The 20,215-nt window shown below is 30.8% G+C and overlaps 4 protein-coding genes across 4 annotated transcripts; 1 reads left to right on the forward strand and 3 right to left on the reverse strand.

Moving 5' to 3' along the window:
- Positions 1–1,140: 1,140 nt before the first annotated feature.
- Positions 1,141–2,659, forward strand: LOC114164745 (RING-H2 finger protein ATL73-like). The gene has a single exon (XM_028049500.1). The coding sequence runs from the start codon at positions 2,010–2,012 to the stop codon at positions 2,499–2,501; it is 492 nt and encodes a 163-aa protein (XP_027905301.1). The 5' UTR covers positions 1,141–2,009; the 3' UTR covers positions 2,502–2,659.
- Positions 2,660–7,010: 4,351 nt separating this feature from the next.
- On the reverse strand, positions 7,011–11,584 carry LOC114164591 (choline-phosphate cytidylyltransferase 1-like). Its single transcript, XM_028049317.1, has 8 exons — positions 11,259–11,584; positions 10,854–10,967; positions 9,468–9,563; positions 9,086–9,128; positions 8,645–8,800; positions 8,430–8,510; positions 7,473–7,583; positions 7,011–7,328 (listed from the first exon to the last, which is right to left on the reverse strand). Exons 1-8 carry the CDS (start codon positions 11,387–11,389, stop codon positions 7,209–7,211), a joined length of 852 nt encoding a protein of 283 aa, XP_027905118.1. The 5' UTR covers positions 11,390–11,584; the 3' UTR covers positions 7,011–7,208.
- A 2,296-nt stretch (positions 11,585–13,880) lies between these two features.
- LOC114162712 (EEF1A lysine methyltransferase 4) lies at positions 13,881–16,213 on the reverse strand. Its single transcript, XM_028046672.1, has 9 exons — positions 15,859–16,213; positions 15,605–15,721; positions 15,354–15,422; positions 15,223–15,242; positions 15,089–15,141; positions 14,942–14,972; positions 14,755–14,833; positions 14,203–14,342; positions 13,881–14,086 (listed from the first exon to the last, which is right to left on the reverse strand). Exons 1-9 carry the CDS (start codon positions 16,025–16,027, stop codon positions 14,054–14,056), a joined length of 711 nt encoding a protein of 236 aa, XP_027902473.1. The 5' UTR covers positions 16,028–16,213; the 3' UTR covers positions 13,881–14,053.
- Positions 16,214–16,874: 661 nt separating this feature from the next.
- Positions 16,875–20,163, reverse strand: LOC114164584 (protein TRIGALACTOSYLDIACYLGLYCEROL 4, chloroplastic). The gene is made up of 5 exons (XM_028049309.1): positions 19,550–20,163; positions 18,901–19,147; positions 18,346–18,712; positions 17,699–18,027; positions 16,875–17,291 (listed from the first exon to the last, which is right to left on the reverse strand). Exons 1-5 carry the CDS (start codon positions 19,807–19,809, stop codon positions 17,094–17,096), a joined length of 1,401 nt encoding a protein of 466 aa, XP_027905110.1. The 5' UTR covers positions 19,810–20,163; the 3' UTR covers positions 16,875–17,093.
- Between the last annotated feature and the right edge of the window lie 52 nt (positions 20,164–20,215).

A 20,215-nucleotide genomic window follows, 5' to 3' on the forward strand; every position in this document is an offset into this window, starting at 1 on the left:
GGATTGAGTAGGTTAAAAGATATGGAAGAGTTGATTATGTTAATAAAATATAACTTAAATAATGGTAAAAATTAACATTATCACTTATGTTGACAAGGTCTATTTTAAGAGTTGTATTCTTAAATCTTCTGGTGAAATTTTGTATAATGTGTCGAATGCAATATACATGTTGCATTCATCAGTCCATTGAATGTTACATTAATAAAGTTGTGGCGGTTTGATATTAAGCACATGTTTTCTTAAGTTCTAACATGCCTCCTAAGGTTTTTTAGGAAAAGAAACCAAGCTTTTTTCACCTTCAAAGCAAAAGCAATGAGAAATATGTTGTCTCTTTCATCTTGTGCTACACCTATTAGAAGAGTGCCTTTATATTTTTTGTTCTATTTGCACCAATGGTTTGCAATATCAAAATCCATCAACCCACGGTATTACATCTTCCCAACCCAATTATTTTACACAGTTTGATCAAAATCATCCACAATCACAAACCCAATCATTTGACCTTAACACCACATATTTAAGGGTACGGGGAAATGACATACAGTCATACACCCAACTATTAACTTGTCCATACCTGAAATCTTTTCCAATCTCCTACACATGACAACACGAAAAACTTGTCCTGTCCTACTATAGTAGAAAATCAAACATCAAACTTAGCTACGACGTCGTTAGTGAGAATATTTTCATCAATGAGTATGAAATCCTTTTCCAACAACCAGATAATGAGGAAGAAAACTTAAACCTCTGGCCCATAGTCAACAACAACACTTGCAAAATAATATCATCAATGAAAAAAATTATAAATAACAATAAAACAAATTCAATAGTTTTTATAACATATTTTATATTTTTTTTATCCTCTGGAAATAGAAGAAAAAACTATTTAAAAAATCAAATCATAAGTAAAATCATCAAAATTCCATAAAAATACATAACAAAAAATACATGCATTTGAGACAAACTTCCATATAAAAAGAAAAATTGCACTAGAACATTTAACACTTAATGTCAATTAATTTTTTAGACGATTTATATATGAGTCTAACTTCGGAATTCCATCATTAAAGAGAACAACTTTTTGCTTTATATTTTTTTCATTAGTCTTTCTCTTTTCTTGCATTATTAAAATTTCCTTAAAAAGTCTTATAAGATAATCAACTTCTCTCCATTTTTTATCTTGATCAGGAAACTGAAATCACATATCATTAATTTTATGTTTAATATTATGATTGAGTTTAGGTTAACCACAAAATTTTAAAGCCTTATCTTTAGTACAACATGCTAACAGATAGAACAGTTTGAGAGACAATCAAATTAATTCCAACCACTAATTAGAATCCTACACAAAAACTAAAAGCAATCGAAGGACATGCCAGAAATAAATAGACAGCACCACTTTTTGAGGATAAAAGAGACAGAAAAGATGATGATGATGATGATGATGAGCACATTTTATGAACGTTGTACAGAATTATGCACTTCAATGTCTGATAAGTCTGATATCAGAACCTCTATGTTAATGAACGAGGTGATTATAATAACCTAGAGTTCAATTCTTGGCTCTTCCATATAGAACAAAACGAGAGTTCATAATTTGACTTCTGAGAGATACAATCATTCACGTATCTTACTAGAGAATGAGTCCAAGTGCACTAAAATCCGCAACAAGCTTAAAATTCATATCATGAAACCAAGGAAAATACGAGTTGCTTTTTTGGTGTGCTTTCAAACGCATAAACATAAAGGAAGACAGTGGATTATCAACTAAGCAATATTCCATGTCCTTACCTTGCCCCACCAATCTCTCCACCCTCTCTTTAATTACCATTCCACCACTCATTTATCTTACTGCACTCTTATCTTCAGGATAAATAATTATGTTTAAGACATTATGCTACAAACTTTCAAACATATCTGTTGTTAATATCAACAAATCTGTGATATAACCCATAACTCAGAAGTCATATATAATCTACATTAATGTACATAAAAAATTGTCCAACATCATGGCTGAAACTGAGTCTGAGAGTCCCTTAGGTGCACCCATTATGAGCCCTATCAGAACAGCAAAACCATGCACCCCATCAGAGCACAGTATCAGTTTGATGGTTATTTTGGCAGCAATAGTGTGTGCCTTGCTTTGTGCTCTTGGTCTGAACACAATGTTGCTATGTGTGTTCCAATGTGCCAATCGTGTTCTCACCGAACCCTTTCAATGGATTGCCTCTAGGAGACTCAATTCTGGCCTGAAGAAGAGAGAAGTGGTGGCTCTGCCAACCTCAACCTACACTCATTCTGGTGGCTCTCCGTGTAACTGTGCCATTTGTTTATCAGAGTTTTCCGATGGGGACAGTATAAGGTTTCTCCCAAACTGCAATCACCGTTTTCATGTTCAGTGCATTGACAAGTGGCTGCTTTCTCACTCTTCTTGCCCTACTTGTAGGAACCTCCTCAAGTCTAGTCATTCACTACACTCCTTGCATGTTCTAGTATCATAGTTTCATTTACTTTACATGTGTTTTGGACCACTCTTATTCCTAAGTTAGAATCATATAAATTGAGAGAGTTTTGTTTCTGCTACTACAAAAGAAAATCAAGATGAGTTAACAAGACTCACACATCTTCTATAGCAAACTTTTTCTTAAGGTGTATTCTTCTCGGCTCTTTTATTGTTTGAGATATGTTCTTTATTATCTATCTATGGTATTTTGACACTACTTTTTTTATTTATTATCATTTGTCATTATTCTTCACTACTGTTTATTTTCTTTTTTTTTAAAATATAAAAATTAATTTTTGCTAATACTAGTTTACTTTTATACAAATTATCGAATGATGGTGAAATAGTATCAAACAACATTTTTCCTTATTGTTCGGTGAATGAGTGTGCCTAAAGCGAATTTTGCACTTATAAAATGATTGAGATACATGTAGTGGTGTAAGGAATGTATAATGATTAAAAATAATGTCTATCTTGAACTTTTTAAGTAGTTATTATATTTTAATAAACTTTTAACTGAATAAAGATGTTTATGTCATCTGAATACTTAAATATATTCATTATACTAATCTTTTAAGTAAAAAAATGTATATTCATTCTCATTTCCATCCTTATATGTTATAAAAACTTTGTCTTACTATTATCTTTATGAAGTAATTTATGTTTATGTTTACTCGCATTGCATTATTACAAATATTAATTAAATAATTTTATTGTAAATAATAAAAATTGCAACAACAAAAAACATACTATTAAATAAAAACTATACATAATTAAAATTTCACAACAAATATAAAATCTATTAATTTTTCAAATTAAAATATATATATATATATATATATATATATATATATATCTTAGGAGTTTGGGGGAACTTGGGTAAATATTGAATGATTTCAATCATTGTAAGAGAGAAAGCAAATTTGTTGTGTAGAAAAAGATGTCTTTAAATGAAATGAAATTGAGAACAATAAGTAAACAAAATGTAAGTGTTTTTTTTTATTAACTAATAAACTAAGGGTTTATACATTTAGTTAGAGTAATTGAAACTAAAATACTGAAATGCATCACGTCATTTGAAGAAAACTACATAAAGGCAAAAAAGATGTATATTGAATGAATTTGAAAGATATTGAATGAGTCAAAGAATTAGAGAAAATGAAAAATTGTATTGCAAAAAAAGTATGATTTTTTAAATGAAATGAAAAAGAAAAAAAACTAATGAAAATAAGTTTGTTAAGCTACTTAATAAGCTAAGACTCTTTGTAGTAACTTAAAATGGTAATGAGTATAGGAACAAAATATTGTGCAAAGCTTGTTTAAAAGGAAATTTTTTTTTTTATGTTAGTTAAAAATTTGATAATATGTAATTTCAAAAAGTTAAATAGAAGGTAAGATTTACGCTTTATATTTTTATATTGTTTTGTTTATAATCGAGACTATATATATTTTTTATCAATAATATGAAATGTTACTTAACATATTACTAATATCGGAAGATACAAATATACATATTACTAATATCGGAAGATACAAATAAAATATTCTTAACTAAACAACTAAGTATTATTTGAAATAACAAGCATCCATTGGAGTGTCCATTAGAATGCAAACTTTTTCTCTTAAGTTTTTTTTTAATCTTTATAATGTTTCTAATTTGTTTTTGAGCAAGAGTCATTTCTTCTTCAAGATATTTTCTATTTATAGAATTTTTGAAAGATAATTGTTGCATATATTTTCTAGTAATTGTGAGTCTTAAGAAGTTCTTGATTGATGAGATTGTGTTTAATATCATATACATAAAAGGGTTACAATAAATGTTCTTATACCATTTAATGTAAATTTCTTCTTAAGAAAAATGTAATACTTTAAACCTAGATCATAGAGCTTTTTCGCATATTTTATATAAAGGAAGGGAAGTTACTCGACAAAAAATAATTAACAAAAAAAATAGAGAAAAGAAATTCACACAAAAAGGAAAAAATTTCAAAATAACGTCTTGTAATTAGAACCAAAAGAAATAAAATTATATTTTAAAAAATGTTAAAATGTATTATTTCAAATAAAAATAATTTAGTTGACCCACCAAAATCATAGATTACTGTATTTAAACACCTAAAAACATATAAACCCTACTATTCATTTAGTTTATTTTTTATTTAAATATACTTCTGTTTTCCATATCTTTGTAATGAGTCATAATTTACGTACACGTTAGCAAATAAAAAAGTGGTAGATGCTTACAATTTAAAAGAATAAAATTGAAATTTATTTATTCGAAGCATATAGTACAATATGCTTTAAATACTTGAACACACTAATAAAAATATAGTTGATAAGTAAAAAAGGAATATTAATTAAAAAATGATTTAAATAATTAAAGATAATATTTGTTATATTTTTTAATAAAATAGTTATTATTTTAATAAATTTGAAAGAGATAGGTGGGAGTATAATTTTAAAGTATGGAAACCATTATTGCAAATTTAGTTGGAAGTGAAAAGTAGGTTTATATATATATATATATATATATATATATATATATATATCAATATTAAAAATACTTCTTTATAATTCTTATTTAAGTTTAAACCAAATCAAAATACAAAATGCATACTTCCGTTCGTTTTGTCACTCTTAATAAACTTAAAAAATCAATAAATATTTTTACCTTTTTTATTTGATTTAAGAATATATTTTAAACAATAACTCAGAATAATTTTTTTTTTTTAAACACACTTTTATTTTCTAAATAAATGTTAAGTGAATTTTTTTCTCATACATACATATAAAAGTTAAACAATAATTATTATAAGGACCCAATTGTGGTCCTTATCTCTAAATGCATATTCTCATTTCGTAAATGCATATTCTCTTCCGACATATCCAAGTGTGTGATAAAGCCACATTTGTCCCATCACTTTCTTCATTTCGTGCCTTTACAAGAAAACTATAATTTACAACTTAATTATGTTAAATACAACACGTGCCCTCATTGCTTCAATACTTCATTTTTGAAAGAGTTTCACGACTGTTCTAAAATGATACAAAAATGAAAATTATGTATTCAACGATATTAGAAATAAATAAAATTATTTCATAAATTTTATTTTAAAACGCTCGATAAAGGATAAAGTCCAACCCAATCAAGTAGTCTAACCAATAATTATGGACTAAGAGATAAGTATTAGAGAATATTCGTATTCGATATCACAATATAAGTATAATTGTTTAAAATTGAATTGCTTTGGATGATGATGATCCATGAAAGAAATAAAAAGAGGAGAAGGAAACTAAACTAAATAACAACACTGAGATGTTTAATAATAATTTAAACAAATTGGGTGAGTTTGATTAAACTTAAAAATAAGCACTTTTAACAAGAGTGATTTATTTATAAGTAATATTTATGAAAACAGCTTATTACGCGATTCTCAAATAAGTGATTATTCTAATAAGTGTTTATTTATAAATACTTTTAAGTTTAACCAGACATTCTTCTTCATAAAAAAAAATGTACTTTTTATGTTTAAAATTTTGTTGATAACTTAATTTACTTGTAATTAGCTAAAATTAATATTAAAGATTGGAATTAACAAACCCATACATTTTTATTTCATCAAGAATCTGACATTTATATATATTTTATAAATAATTTCTTTTAAGTATTAATATATAGATAAAGCTAAGCATTTATAAACTTCTTTAATTAACTTGCAATACCAAGACAACTTCATCAAATCTTAATTTCTTGCTATCAAATTTATGATTTCATAACTGGAATGTCAAAAAAATTTGTATATGTGGGTATCCGCAGATAAAACCCGCAATAGGTAAAAAATAGATATTATAAATGAATAGTCACAGATAACGGGTACAAATATTTTTATTATTCGCATGTTAACAGAACAGATACAGGTATCATAGTATCTGTACCCGTGGATACCTGTATCCGCTATACTCTAATTTAAATGAAATAAAAAATAAAAAAACATGATTAAAATATTAACATTAATGTTAAATGAGTTATTTTTTTATCAATTGATTTTAAAAAAAATTCATTTCTTTATAAATTGTCATTCAACGTTATTTAAATGAATTATTTGAACTTTATTTGAAATTTATAAATGTTATATATTGTATTTTATTTGAGTTTACGATTAAAATATGTTATTAAATATTTATTTATATTTTTTGTAAATATCCACGTTTATCCGTGAATATCCGTAGATATTAAAAAATTATGCGAATACCTGAATAACGAATACCTGATGAATATAAATACATGTACGGAACGGATATTTATATATTTATCTAGCGAGTAAGATATGGGAGAACTACTACCCATACCTTACACAAAGAACAAACCATATACCTCATTCAGAAACTAATACTTTTAATAGATGTTAATTCCCTAAGAAGAAACACAAGTGATTTCCTTCCTTGTGAAGAAACCCTTAGGATAGCAACAGAAAAAAGAGAGTAAAGAAGAAAGGTCTGACCCATCAGTACTGTAAAAGTTACCTTCTCTTTTAACAAGAAAATATAATCAAATCAAACTATGTACAAAGGAAAATAATGTACAAAACCATCTTGCACGCATGACAATCCAGTATCCTTCTAGTAATTCTCCTTACAGAAAGGGTAGCTTAGTTATACACAGGAATGATCCTTAATCAATAAACACACAAGTTTATTTGCAACTTTAGTCGGAGTAGTATTCACCATCATAGAATGAATCATCATCATCCCACTCATCATAAAGAAGAGATTTCAGCTGTTGTGCCCTCAATTGTTCTTGTATTCTGTCTCTGATTGCTGTTCCCTGGGATATCAGAAAACTAACCAAATTAGTACATTACACATCCGAAGATCAATGCAATATTTAAGTAGGGAACAGTGTCACATGCAAACACTAGTCATTTGTTATTATGGTAAGCAATCTTTTGGAGAGGTAAAAGGAATCTACCATTTTATGGCAACCTTCTTCAAACATCTCAAGAAACCCAGCTACCAATCGATCTGCATTTTCAACCCATTCATTAGGGTGCATTCCAGCAATTTTTCCCACCGTTTGAATCTGCAAAGTTCAACAAATTAGTCATCACCAGTATATTCAATAGGAAAAGACACATATTCAGCACTGTTCAAGTCCTATATCAACTCCAAAATAATATATAGTGAGAGAACAATCTTGTCCTCACAAATCGATTTTGTAAAGCTAGACTCAAACTCAGATTCTAGTAATATAAAGAATAAGGATTATAATTCTTGCAACAATTTGACACATTTTACTGTCCCTTCAGCAAGGGAAAGAAAAAAAAAATGACAATAATGTGTATAGTAGATTGCTGTGGTCTAATGAGATTTAAAACCTCTAAACTGAAGAGATGTGTAAAGTGAGAAAATAATGGCATGTCTACTACTAATTTAAAGAAATTTATGTTTACAAAATGCTTTAGTTTAAGAGAACATTGGTGAATTTGGTCTCACTTTCTTTTACATATCTATTACTAAGGACAACAGATGTTTCGCACAAGATTTCCTAGAATATCATTTCAACATTATAAAAGGAGAACTAAATCAAGATAATGAAGAAATCACTAGTACTTCCTTAGAGAGTTCCTTCAATTTGACACCAACCACAATCCGAATTCAAAAAGGTAGTTTATAATGTTTCCGTTGTGTCTTTACAACTTATTTTTGAGTCTTAAACTTCTTCATACATTGAATTAGAGGGCGGGGAAATGATCAAACATAGAAAGATTTAAAATTAACTAACTGTTATACAAAGATAAAAGCAAAACGAAATTAAGAAGCAAGTAACCTTTTATGGAAGATGGCAATCTCACTCAAAGACTTGTGTGCAAACAGTTACTAATGCAAGTGCTAAGATCTAGTAGGATATTTCATGATCTAATGTTACCTTTTTTCCCACTTTCTCTTGTTGTTTCTTCACTCTCTCCTGCAATTTTTTAAGTCCCATATTCATTCTCAACCTCTTCTCCTGTGAATAAGAGATTGCGTAACAAATATAAGTTCCCCACTAAGCAATGAAGCAAACCAATGATGAAACTGAATACTAAAACATGAAGAATTTGAAAGAAGGCAAAACAAAGATGCTAACCAAAAAGAACAAACCTTGACATAGCTGACACCTAGTTCCTTTCTTGTGTAACCACGGTCCAAATTACGCATTACATATTGATTATAATCTTTGATAATTCTCATTATAATATCAGAAGTAGAAATTCCGTCAGTCCTCTTTGTTTCCTTAAATTTTCCAACAGACTTAACCTACATAAGAAATTAAAAGGCATAAGATCATGAATTGCAGAAGAAAAGTTTGAGATGGTTACAAGTAGTCATAATTTGATAAAGAATAACATGGTTAAATGTCCGCAACCAGCTGTAGGCCAATCAGCATATATTTTTTGAGATGAAAAAAAGGCATAAAAAAGGCATAAAGAACTGAATGCTATGAGAAATAGATGTGAATGCTGCCAAACAACAGCCACAGGAAGAAATGACATTCAATTAATGGAAACGTAATTAGAATATAGTTCTATCACTTGAACTTACATATTCATACACATCCTTTCCAGCTCCACTTGCATCAGCATAACTATGATAATAGAAAAAGGAAGTGATAATATATATGAGAAGAACTTGAAGAAAATGGTACCAGTCAGAATATACTCAAGTGTTGCAATGCAAGCAGAACAGTATCACACGGATAGAACAGAAGCATCACAAGACAGCCAAGTGAAAATAATAATAATAATAATAATAACAACAACAATAATGATGATGGTAATGATAATAATATCAACAACAATGTAACAATAATAAATTCTAATACAAAGATATTTCAAATTTGGCAACATATTTATGAAGAAGTCACAAGTTTTACACCTAGATCGAACACAAAAGTAAAGTGTAGCCTGGGGCTGGTTAACCTTACGGAAGACTATCATGTGCCACATAGTCAATTTGATGCTTGTCAAGGAACTCCTTGGTGATTACCCATGGCGCATCTGGAATAACTTCATCAACCCACCTGGAGCAAGTACAATTCAAATGCTTCACACACTAATATATAGGGTAAGCAATTAATAGGATTCATAATGCAAAGGTCAAATATAATGTAATCAGGAATTCAAAGGCAATTTATAAGTGAGACGAACAAATGGAATCAAGTCAATTTTTATTTTTTTAAGATTTCAACAACTAGTTGGATTTTAGGAGACGCTGGAAAAAAGAACACGGAGCTTATCGTGGATAAGCAAATGATTCTCAAAGTAAAATGTATTGGAAGTAAAATCCATCCTCCAAAGCATATCCTGATGAAACAATACCACAGAACCACCACCATATACAAATAAAATAAGGGTGATGAAATGAAAGCCAATAATTTGGTCAGAGCAACACAGTAAAAACTTAGCTTCTGAAATCAGCTACAGGATGTAGCTAATTCAGAAAAACCTCAGCAGTAAGATAAAAAAGATTATCATTCATTTCTGCAGCTACAAAGTTTTATAAAAGTGGGCCTTAAGCTCAACTCAACCTTACAAAACATGCTTATAAAGGAAGTTATGCACCCATTTATATAGTATAACTTAATCATACCTCTAATTAAGTAAGATCTCCAACATCTCCTCAGGCTGAATTTGCTGAGATAGACTCTAATACCATCTTAAGAAAGTAAGTTTTACTCAACCTCATAAAATGAACTTACAAGATGAGGTTTAAACCCAGTTAAATATTATAAATTGCTCATATTTTTAGTCAATGTAAAATCTCTAACACAAGCACCAAAGAACTTGGACACTACAAATTAGCACAATCACGTCTATACTCTCAAATCAAAACTATAACATTGTATACATACTTTTACAGCTCCAATCTCAAAATTCATTAGACTACTCTGAAAAATAGTCAACAAAAGTATCTTAGTCGGAAACCATACAATCAGTTTCCCAGAAAAGGGTAATGAAAGAAAGGGCAGGTAAGTTTCAACAGCAACGCATGCCATCAAACTATATACTACCAAAACCTGATCTTATGCAAATATAATTCATAAGTGTATAATCTTTTCACTGACAGTGTAAAGAACATCAACAAATTAGAAAAATCATAGTAAACATGATTTTTAAGATAGGTATTGAGAAATCCAACAAAATTGTCATATTTAACAATTTTTTATTGGTTGACACCCTTTACAGTATATGTATAATTTGCCCATAATTCTTTGATAAGAAAAAAGTTTTCAAAGCAAGAGTACAGTAAAGTCGGAACACATGCAAAAACGAGTCAAAATTCAAACCCGAAAGAGAAAAGCGAACAAAACCTGCAGTGGCGAAGAGACTCATAGCGTTCTTTCTCAGTCATAACAGTTTTGCCCTTATACTTATGGGTGATCTCATCATTGCAGCATCCAACAAGGAGATAAGTGTTTGGAAACCTTCAATTAAGAAAAAACAAATGGATTTAAGCAGCATGAACATTCTCCCTCAAACAACAACTATGTTTAAAAATAGAAAAAACAAAAGAAAAAGAGACTGCCTCAGCAAAACACACAAAACCCCGTTTTGAAGTGGGAAAATTAACCAAACTGGGGGTTAGTAGAGTGAAGTGAAGTTTAGTCCATGAACATGCACCAACCAACCCAAAAGAAATAAAACATGGTGTACAACTACAAGTCATAAAAACGTGTCCTTTCCAAATAAAAAATGAAGTAAAGAGTATGAATTACAGTTTCTTAGCTTGCTCAAGAGAACGGGCATGGCCGAAGTGAAAGAGATCATAAATCCCATCAGCATAAACTCGAACAGGAGTTTCCTTGCACCCCTTTTCCATAACCTTTTGCTCTTCTTCTTCTTCCATCACAATCTATTTTTTCTCTTTCTCTGAGTGTAAAAAGGAATGAACGAGTGAGAGTTGTTGTGAATGAGGTCCAAGATCAGGCCACCATCTTCCCAACCGTTTGCTTGGACCCACCTGAAACTCGCCCCACCCTATAGATAGCCGGAACAATCGAACTTTTGCTTAAGCCTTGTTTGTTTCTTTGATAGAAAAAAAAAAGTAGAAAAGAAGCAAGCACTTATTTTACTTAATTTTTCACTTTATTTTAAAGTGGTCACCCAAAAAATCTCATGTAACACAAAAAGTCAAGGTTAAAATTTATTTGTATTTTTCTTCCTTTATCCAAATGTCCGAGACTTTTTTAAAGACCAGACTACAAAATGTAATAATTGACCAAATTTATCTTAGTATATATTTAAAATTGAACATTAATATATTTGGCATTGAAATATTCGTGTTTTTTCTGTTTTTTAATGAATCACTTGATAGAATTTTTTTTTTTAAATTGAAATTAAAATGATGATTTGTTAACGGCAATTAAGGGTTTTGGTTTTTTCCATAATTTCAGACTTTTAGACATGTTTGACCAATTTTCATCGGAGGACATGGTTATATAACTGTGTTTTAAGGAAACTAAACTCAAATTACATTTTTTTTTCTCTTTTCTAATTTTGAAAATATGGCTTTCTACCCAATAAATATGACTCAGTTCATACTACACCATAAAAAGCAAGAATATTTGTTTTTTTTATTATTATTATTATTTAGGAATTATATATAATAACAAATATTTTTTTCACTATGATAAAATAATAATTATTAAATAAATGAAAACACAAACTTTTACTCTGATTGTAATTTTTTAGAAATCATATGTTGGATTTTCAAAAGATATCTGTGTTTTGAAAAAGTTAAGGATAATACTTTGTTTATTATTTTTCTTTACAATTTGGCTTTCATGCCATATTTTGCCGTGAGCATTGGAAAACGTGGTGGGTAGTCCATTGACCTGTAGAGTGGAATTGAACGGTGAAGATCCTATGTATTACTCTTCTCTTCTTCTTCTTTTTTTTCTTTTCTTTTTATAATAATAAACAAACTGCAAAATAGTAAAATCCTAATATAATAAAGAAGGAAATAGTATTCGATTTGGAATTTTGAATAAAAATTTTATGATATTTAGGATATTTTTTTAAATAGGCTCTTTAGAAAAATTCTAAAAGAATTTTCAATATTGAACATAGAAAAATCAATTAAGAATTTTATGTTCGTCCATTTGAAGAAATAATGTTATATTATATTTAATTAAAAAATAAATTATTTAAAAAATTCATAAATACTGATTTTATAATATAATTTAGAAAAAAAAAACTATTATTACGATGATTTTGTAAAAATAATGAAAAATAAAAGATAAATTTTAAATTTTAAAGTATTAATATCATTGTTATTATTGATAATGATTTTAAGTTATATTAAAAGAATCATAAACTATTCTGTAATTAAATTTAAACATAATATTTTAAATTACTTTTCCATAATTTTAATTTTAATTTTTTTCTCCTCTTCATTTTAGAAAAACAAAAAAAAATCAAATAGGTCCATTTAGAAAAATAATTTAAAAAAATATATATTTGGGAAAATAATATTTCAAAAGGCTTTTTAAGATTTTTTTTAAATGTTAAAATCTGAAAAATTAGATATTCCAAGTCGTTGCTTTATAAAAGCAAATTAAAATTAATATTTGGTTATAATTATATTAAAAGTAAGTATTAATTTGTTTGAGTGTGACATTAAAAAAGTATTTTTCCTATTCTAAAAGTACGTCAAATATCTTGTAAATACTAATAAAATATTTTTTGTTTAAAAATACAAAATAAACAACTTCTATTGAAAATATAGTTCTTATATATTTTTTTTAAATAAATATGCTAATTAATAAATTTGCAACTGGACAAAGAAAACCATGGGAAAAAAAATTATTACTTGAAAAGTAACTGTACAAACTAGCTAAAACTTACATATTTATGGACGTTACATAAATTTTCCTGTCAGCTAAAAAATTATCTTCGAAAGGATATGAAAATCTGAAATTTGAGGTTTGAAGTGCATCTAAGAAACAAATTAAGAAGTTCATACACTTCAAAATGCATATGAAGATTGTACAATGAATTGAAAATATCTTTAAGTATTTTCTTTTCATGCACATGTGTCTATATTTTTCTTATTTATTTTTCATTTTCAAATTAATAAATTTCTTATTCTCTTACGTGTGTATATATATATATATATATATATATATATATATATATATATATATGTGTGTGTGTGTGTGTGTGTGTGTGTGTGTGTGTGTTGAACATCAGGATTCCTTAAAACTCAAAAATCACACACATAAGAGAAAGGCATAATGGTGAAAAGCTTAAAATATAATACACAACATTTAAATGTAAGAGAATTTAGAAGAATACATATTAACACTACCCTATATCAATGGTTGAGTTAAGAGAAGAGCCATGGAATCAATCAAATTTAAAATTAAAGAAATTATTGTCTTGAAATCACACTGAGAAATCAGAATATCTGAAGTAAACATTACAAACTCTAAGATCAACTACAGTAAAAAAGTAGCAACATGAATTTGTAGAGAGTGAAAATGCATGCCTCCTTCTCTAAAAACCCCAATCATGCTTTTGTGTTTGAGTTAGCAGAAATTTCCTGGCAGAAGCATTATAACAAAAATGGTTAATCCAAAATGGACAAGGGATGCACTCAATTTGAATCAGAAATCTGAATTACATGTGACATGTATTTGATCATGAAATATTGATTACCTTAGTGCAAATGTATATGTAATGGACATCAGGATTCTTTCCTAGAGCTTCCTCCACAGAGGTTCCATCATCATTCAGGGGAACAGGTTTTGTAAGCTCCCAAACTGGTTGCTCAGATTTCTCTTCTGAAGCAAGTTTCTCTGCATATACCAAAGTCTAGGGTTTAGTTTGCACTCCAACTTTAATGCACAAGGCTAAAAATAAAAAGGTAAAATGAAATGAACACTTCAAATATGTTAAAATTAATCTATCTAGAAGTTCAAAACTTATGTTAGAATGATCAAGTCTGAGTCTAAGTTTCATATTGGATAAAAATAACAAAGTTAAACACCATATAAGAGAAAAACCTATAAACTCAGTTCATTGAGATTTTGAGTTAAAAGTGGTGTCTTGACTCTAAAATTGATTTTAACTTAAAGGCATAAGTCTAATTCATCTTATTTTCTCATTGTTTTTTCTCCTGTAAGTGCTTATTTAGAAAATTGTCCAAACAGAACAGAAAGTGTTTAACTTGGAATGGAAGATGACAATGACATAAAGATTGAATGCAACCTATGACATGGAGTTTTGTTGTCCATGAGCATGATTCCCGTAGCAAACGTAAGCGATACAGTGGAGATCCATATGTGACCTGCAGATTTTACAACCATTGAAGCCTAATGCAAAGGCACATTCTATCCATTGGATTGGAGAGTAAATCTGAATGCAGATTGATGCTTAAATAAAGAGGTGCAATTACCAGAACATAAACTCCTTTATCCTTGAGGACCCTATAGTGTGTCATCAACTGCTTCAATAATGGTGAACAGATCAAGAATAAAAAAAATCCTAAATAAAACAGAAGCTGTAAAACAATTATAGACTTTTGTTCATGGTTTTATTCTACCTCCAAATCTCCTCCAGCATTTTTGTTGCATTTTGTCTTGAATTATTTCCACACTACAAACAAGAACACGTAAACACCAAACTATAAGACTTGTCAAACATACTTGCATCTCAATGAACCATCGCTACACTCACCAAGATAGAGTCAAGAGTCCCTGAAAAAGCAAAACCAAACAGTATCAGTAGCACAATCCATTGTCCAATATGAACTTATTATAATAAAGAGAGATAAAAAAAACAAAACTAAAATTACACAGCAAGCACACCTTTGTCAATAGCAGCATCAAAAGACTCTGATTCAAAATCACTCATGTTTCTCACATCCATTTTCATATCTGTCCAATTATGAAGGATACATCACACTCACATTGCCATCTTTGTTAAAATCTATGAATTTCTCCACATTCTCAAAAACTAACTCAAAATTAATATATAATGTAATGACAAAACTCTTGTTCGGTTCCATAACATTAACTTGTAGACTTGACACAGATAAATCACAAAGCAGAAAGGATACATTTCAATTGGGGAATATCTTGGTATTTGCTTTTCATAGCTTCAATAACCACCGCAGATATATCAATGTTGACAATATCTGTGTAACCGCCATCAACCACCATGCCTTCGCTGAAGGCTGCAAACACCACAAAATCGTTTTTTTATTTCAAAGAAATGTAATTTTTCTTGAATCCAAAGAAAGAGGCATGTACCCATGAATGAGATCTGAATAAAAGACAAAAAGATAAAAAGAACAACGTGAAGAAAACGTGCCTGAGTTGCCACAACCAACGATGAGGATGCGTTGGGTAGGAGGGACATAGAGGTTGATGATGGGAGCCAAAGTGATGTACTTTTGATACCAATCGAAGGGACCAGGTTCGTTGGTGTAGCGGTTGTCCCAGTACCATGGTTCACCGTAGGCTTGGGTACTTGACGTCATAACTCTCTCTCTCTATGAAAATTGAATGGTGTGAGTCCAATTCAATGCCTTATGAGGAAGAAGTTGCAGTCACAAACTTTGTTTTGTTCCAAATCTTGGAAAGAAATGGAAAGAAGATGAGAGAAGTGATGGAAAGAAAGTAACATCTACTTGCTTGACGTGGCATTCAAAGATGTGCTCACTCTCCTGCATCAGCCAAATGCGGTTTCAATTTTTCTTTAATGAATAAACTTCTTGGATTATTTTCATCATCACCATATTTTAACATAGTTTAGTAAATAAATTAATTTTCGCTTAAATTTATTTTATTTTTTATTTTTAAAGCGATATAAAAGATTCGCAATTTGAGAAAATGGTATATTGTGGTAATGAGATTTTCCTGTTCCAACTTTAAGTTATATCCAAAATGTGTCCCTATCTCACCGATAATCACGAACCGATTGCCAATAACAAGTAACCAAATGTTTGTTTGAACATTTGATGTGATGCACGTTACGTGCAACAATGCACACCATGTGTCTGATTAATGTGCCCTCTGGCCACAAACAAATTACGACGACCACGACCAATGCTTCTTGCTCACGTCTATTTGAAGACTCGTGTTTTGGTTTGTTGAACGCTAAGGCGACGTCACAAAGTAGTTAAAGGTACACTTGTTTAGTTTATTGTGGTTTCCCGTATAAGTTTGATGTCAACTTTATTGACACATTGAAATACAAACAGTTTCATCTTGATTTCACATTATAAATGAAATTGAAAACTTTCAATAATTATGCTCACGTTGAGATCAATCTCAGCTGAATTTTATGCCCGGGAAGAGTAGAAAAAAGAAGAGTTTCGCATAAGGTTTGCAAAGAATTTGTGGTACAAAATGTTTGCATTGATAATCCCGGAATTCAATGAAATTTGATAGTTCTCTTCTTCAATAACTACAATTGCAATAGAGGTAGTAAAACACAAACCTATTGACAAGCCATAGGGTACAATGAAAACTAATGGACCTTTTACCAACTAGCTTTTGCAATTTAAGGAATAGATATTTCTATAGTGCCTATTGGGCTATTGTTTATGTTTCCAAGAAACGAAGTTCTGCCATAAACTCTTGGCGTTTGGGGCAATACCATGCAACTGCTTTTGCTGAACCAAGTACTTGCAATGCATATTCCAAAGCAAATACAGGTTCCTGTGCATGAATAGGCCAATCAGGGTTCTTCAGATCAACTTTAATTCCAGAATCAACTCTAAAACTGACAGGACCAACAATCTGCAAGATATAAGGTGTTTTGGTTAACATTACAGCAGCATTACGGACCAAATGCTTGAACAGTTTGCAGTGCATGATTAGAATCATGAGATCGGAAAAAACATGGATAGAATCGCCAAAATGAATGAGTTAAACTTCTCCCATAAGTTAAAATCAACTCAAGCAGTTGAACTTTTATAAATGTTTTTTTCATTTAACATCTTCAAAACATGAGGGAAATAGTTGACTTTAGCTTATTGAAGAAGTTCAATCCATTTTACCTTTTTACTATTTTCTCTTACAAGCGTTTATAGAAAAGTTTATTCCAACAGTGCCAAAATGTCTTTTCCAGATAAAGCTCACTAATCAGAAGAAGTTTTAAAACACTGAAATCATACAAATTTGTGAAATAACTGATTGGGAGGTACCTGCTGCTGAAGTGATACTGTAGCATTGGGTAAAATCGCTTGAACAGCTTCCAAGCTGGGCTTTTGAGAATTGAGAAGATCTTGAGTTAGACCAGTTGCAGCTGAAAGAAATTTGAAACCAGAAGAGAAATCCAACCGGGCCTGAAATCGGGTAAGATCTAGAAAAGGCCTCTGGAAGTTTCCAAGTTGAGCCGTGAATGAAACGGTTGCAAACATATCTGCTACAAAGAAAGACTTTACTCCAGAAACCTGGAGAAAATATCCTGGACTACCATCTTCTATTTGTGCTCTTGCTGAATTATCCCCAAATGCGGCGGTTGAAGCAGCACCTTCTCATTAAAGAATTCAAGGAAACAATAAGCATACTCTAAAACCATCCACAGCTTCAAGTAACAAGGCAATGCGCCAGATCAAAGATCTTTGTGATGTGATCATTACCAATGCATTTGATAAGTTGTTACACGAGTTACCCTCATTGTACACACTATCTTAAGTAATATATACACCCCAGAGGCTCTCAAATCATTTCCATCTAGTGATAACAATGACATGCATGTGAAATGTTAAGAAAATGTCTAACAGTTTCCTCACTTCTTCGCTAAGAACATGTGTCAGCAAAATACGTTACAAACAAGAAGAAAATTTACCAATAATCCCTGAGGCAGACACGTGAGGATTTGAAAGAAACACATCATACGGTTGCACCAATTTCAACTTTGGAGCTTCACTTCTCCAAATATCAACTTTCTTCCTGTAAGAAAAGGCGCTTTTGAAGGCCAAGCCAGGAAGTAGAGAAGGTGGTACTCTATCATCATGGTTATGAATATTTTGAAACTGCTTGGGTGACCCAGAAGTGTAGCGTGCCGACAAACGATAAGCGGTGGAAGAATCGCTGGTAGTCACAGAAGCAAGATCAACTGCAGTTGAAAATGGAACATCCCAGTAATTACCAGTGTTATTATCAACAAAAAGACCAGGAGAAACTGCCTCCACTGTTAGATCATGATCTGGAAACTACAAACACACACCAATAAAATTTTGTATGAGTAAAAAGACCAAAATCTAGTTCAATTTCATGTCAGAAAGTTACTATAGAACAAAAGAAAGTAGATTGTTGATGTAAACCGGATCAACGTTATGATCAACTGAGAATAACAGAATTTATCTTTGGGATGCGCAAGGCGATGCATTCAAATGCTTACCTTATGGTGAAAGGCAAATTTCCCACGAGGCTTTTCGGCATCATCATAAGCATCTAAGCCAAAAAGCAATGTATCATTTGCCCCCAACTGAAACTCTGAAGAGAAACCCAAGGCATACAAGGACTTCTGCTGCAAATGTCTCCCAAAGGTTTTTAACCAAGAGGAAACCCCCTTTGGCTTCTCCTCACTGCTCTTAACAGAGGAAACAAACCTCTGCAAATTGAACTGACCCAGTAAAAATAAAACCCTGCAAAACTCTCACACTGAATATCAGTTACCAGAATTCACACAAATGTCCCACAAGGTAAAATGGGATACATGGATCACACAGCCTCAATAAAGACCAAATCTTCAGAGATATTATTATATACTAAGAGATCCCTTCCACCAATGTCTTTTTCACAATATTAAAACCCATACAATCTACACTCCACACAAGCAATAATTGACACAACCAATTGTTAAACTAATGAAAACAATCACTGAATTAATCAATCATTTTGATAACAGCAATACCATATAATCTAAGAAGCAACAAAAGTGGAGTATATTAAACACAGAAAGAAAAAAAAATCTAACACGCCCAGAAACGAAAAGGGGCGAAATGCAGAAAAGATTGAAACTTTGGTGGAGAATTGAGTTGGCATACCAATTATCAGAAAAGGGGAGGGAGATAAGACGGTGGAGGGAGAGGCCATGAGGTTTGGCGTAGGAGGGAATGAGAGGGGCATTCATGAAACGGTGCATGAATTCTAGTTGTCTTGGTCTGGAAAGCCTTGTGCCTCGTGAGAGACCCAAGGGAAGAGGGTCCCCTGGGACGGCACAGGCCAAGCCATCAAGGGTTTGAGGAGTTGAAATGTCCAAATCCCAAAACCCTCCTCCATCCATTACCCATCTCAGTTTCCTCATCACAGTCCAATGGATTGAATCAACCAATCAATCAACTGGCTCTTCTACTTCTTCCTCTTCTTCTTCACTCACTCATCCACTAACTTTTTCCACACTCACTTCACCAAAGTCAGCCACCCAATCCAACCACACTCACATGTTATCAACACTTTCAAGTTTAAACCAAAATAATGGCAAATGGGAATTTCTACTCAAACTAACCACCGAAGAAGAGAGATTCTAACATGTTACACACAATTTAATTATCATTTCAAGTGAGAATTTTGTAGATGAAAAAAAAATGATCGGAAGAGAAGATATTATTAATCCAGTTCTTCCTCAGGACTTGCCATTAGTCAGGTTTTTTTACTACATAGGTTTATCAAAGAACCAATGGACGGTGAGTAACCCAAAGTTTCTTTTTTTA

Source organism: Vigna unguiculata, chromosome 9 (genome assembly GCF_004118075.2).
Source record: "Vigna unguiculata cultivar IT97K-499-35 chromosome 9, ASM411807v1, whole genome shotgun sequence".
NCBI classification, from domain to species: domain Eukaryota; kingdom Viridiplantae; phylum Streptophyta; class Magnoliopsida; order Fabales; family Fabaceae; genus Vigna; species Vigna unguiculata.

Coding starts and splice junctions, on each gene's coding strand:
- LOC114164745 (XM_028049500.1), top strand. CDS start 2,010: ATGGCTGAAACTGAGTCTGAGAGTCCCTTAGGTGCACCCATTATGAGC.
- LOC114164591 (XM_028049317.1), bottom strand. CDS start 11,389: ATGGAAGAAGAAGAAGAGCAAAAGGTTATGGAAAAGGGGTGCAAGGAA. Junction 9,564..10,853: donor GAGTCTCTTCGCCACTGCAG/GTTTTGTTCGCT, acceptor TACTTGCTCCAG/GTGGGTTGATGAAGTTATTC. Junction 7,584..8,429: donor AAGAGAAAGTGGGAAAAAAG/GTAACATTAGAT, acceptor TGAACTTTGCAG/ATTCAAACGGTGGGAAAAAT.
- LOC114162712 (XM_028046672.1), bottom strand. CDS start 16,027: ATGACGTCAAGTACCCAAGCCTACGGTGAACCATGGTACTGGGACAAC. Junction 15,243..15,353: donor TGATGCTGCTATTGACAAAG/GTGTGCTTGCTG, acceptor TTGCTTTTTCAG/GGACTCTTGACTCTATCTTG. Junction 14,973..15,088: donor ATGCTGGAGGAGATTTGGAG/GTAGAATAAAAC, acceptor GACACACTATAG/GGTCCTCAAGGATAAAGGAG.
- LOC114164584 (XM_028049309.1), bottom strand. CDS start 19,809: ATGAGGAAACTGAGATGGGTAATGGATGGAGGAGGGTTTTGGGATTTG. Junction 19,148..19,549: donor CTCCCCTTTTCTGATAATTG/GTATGCCAACTC, acceptor AGAGTTTTGCAG/GGTTTTATTTTTACTGGGTC. Junction 18,713..18,900: donor AATTTGCCTTTCACCATAAG/GTAAGCATTTGA, acceptor GTGTGTTTGTAG/TTTCCAGATCATGATCTAAC.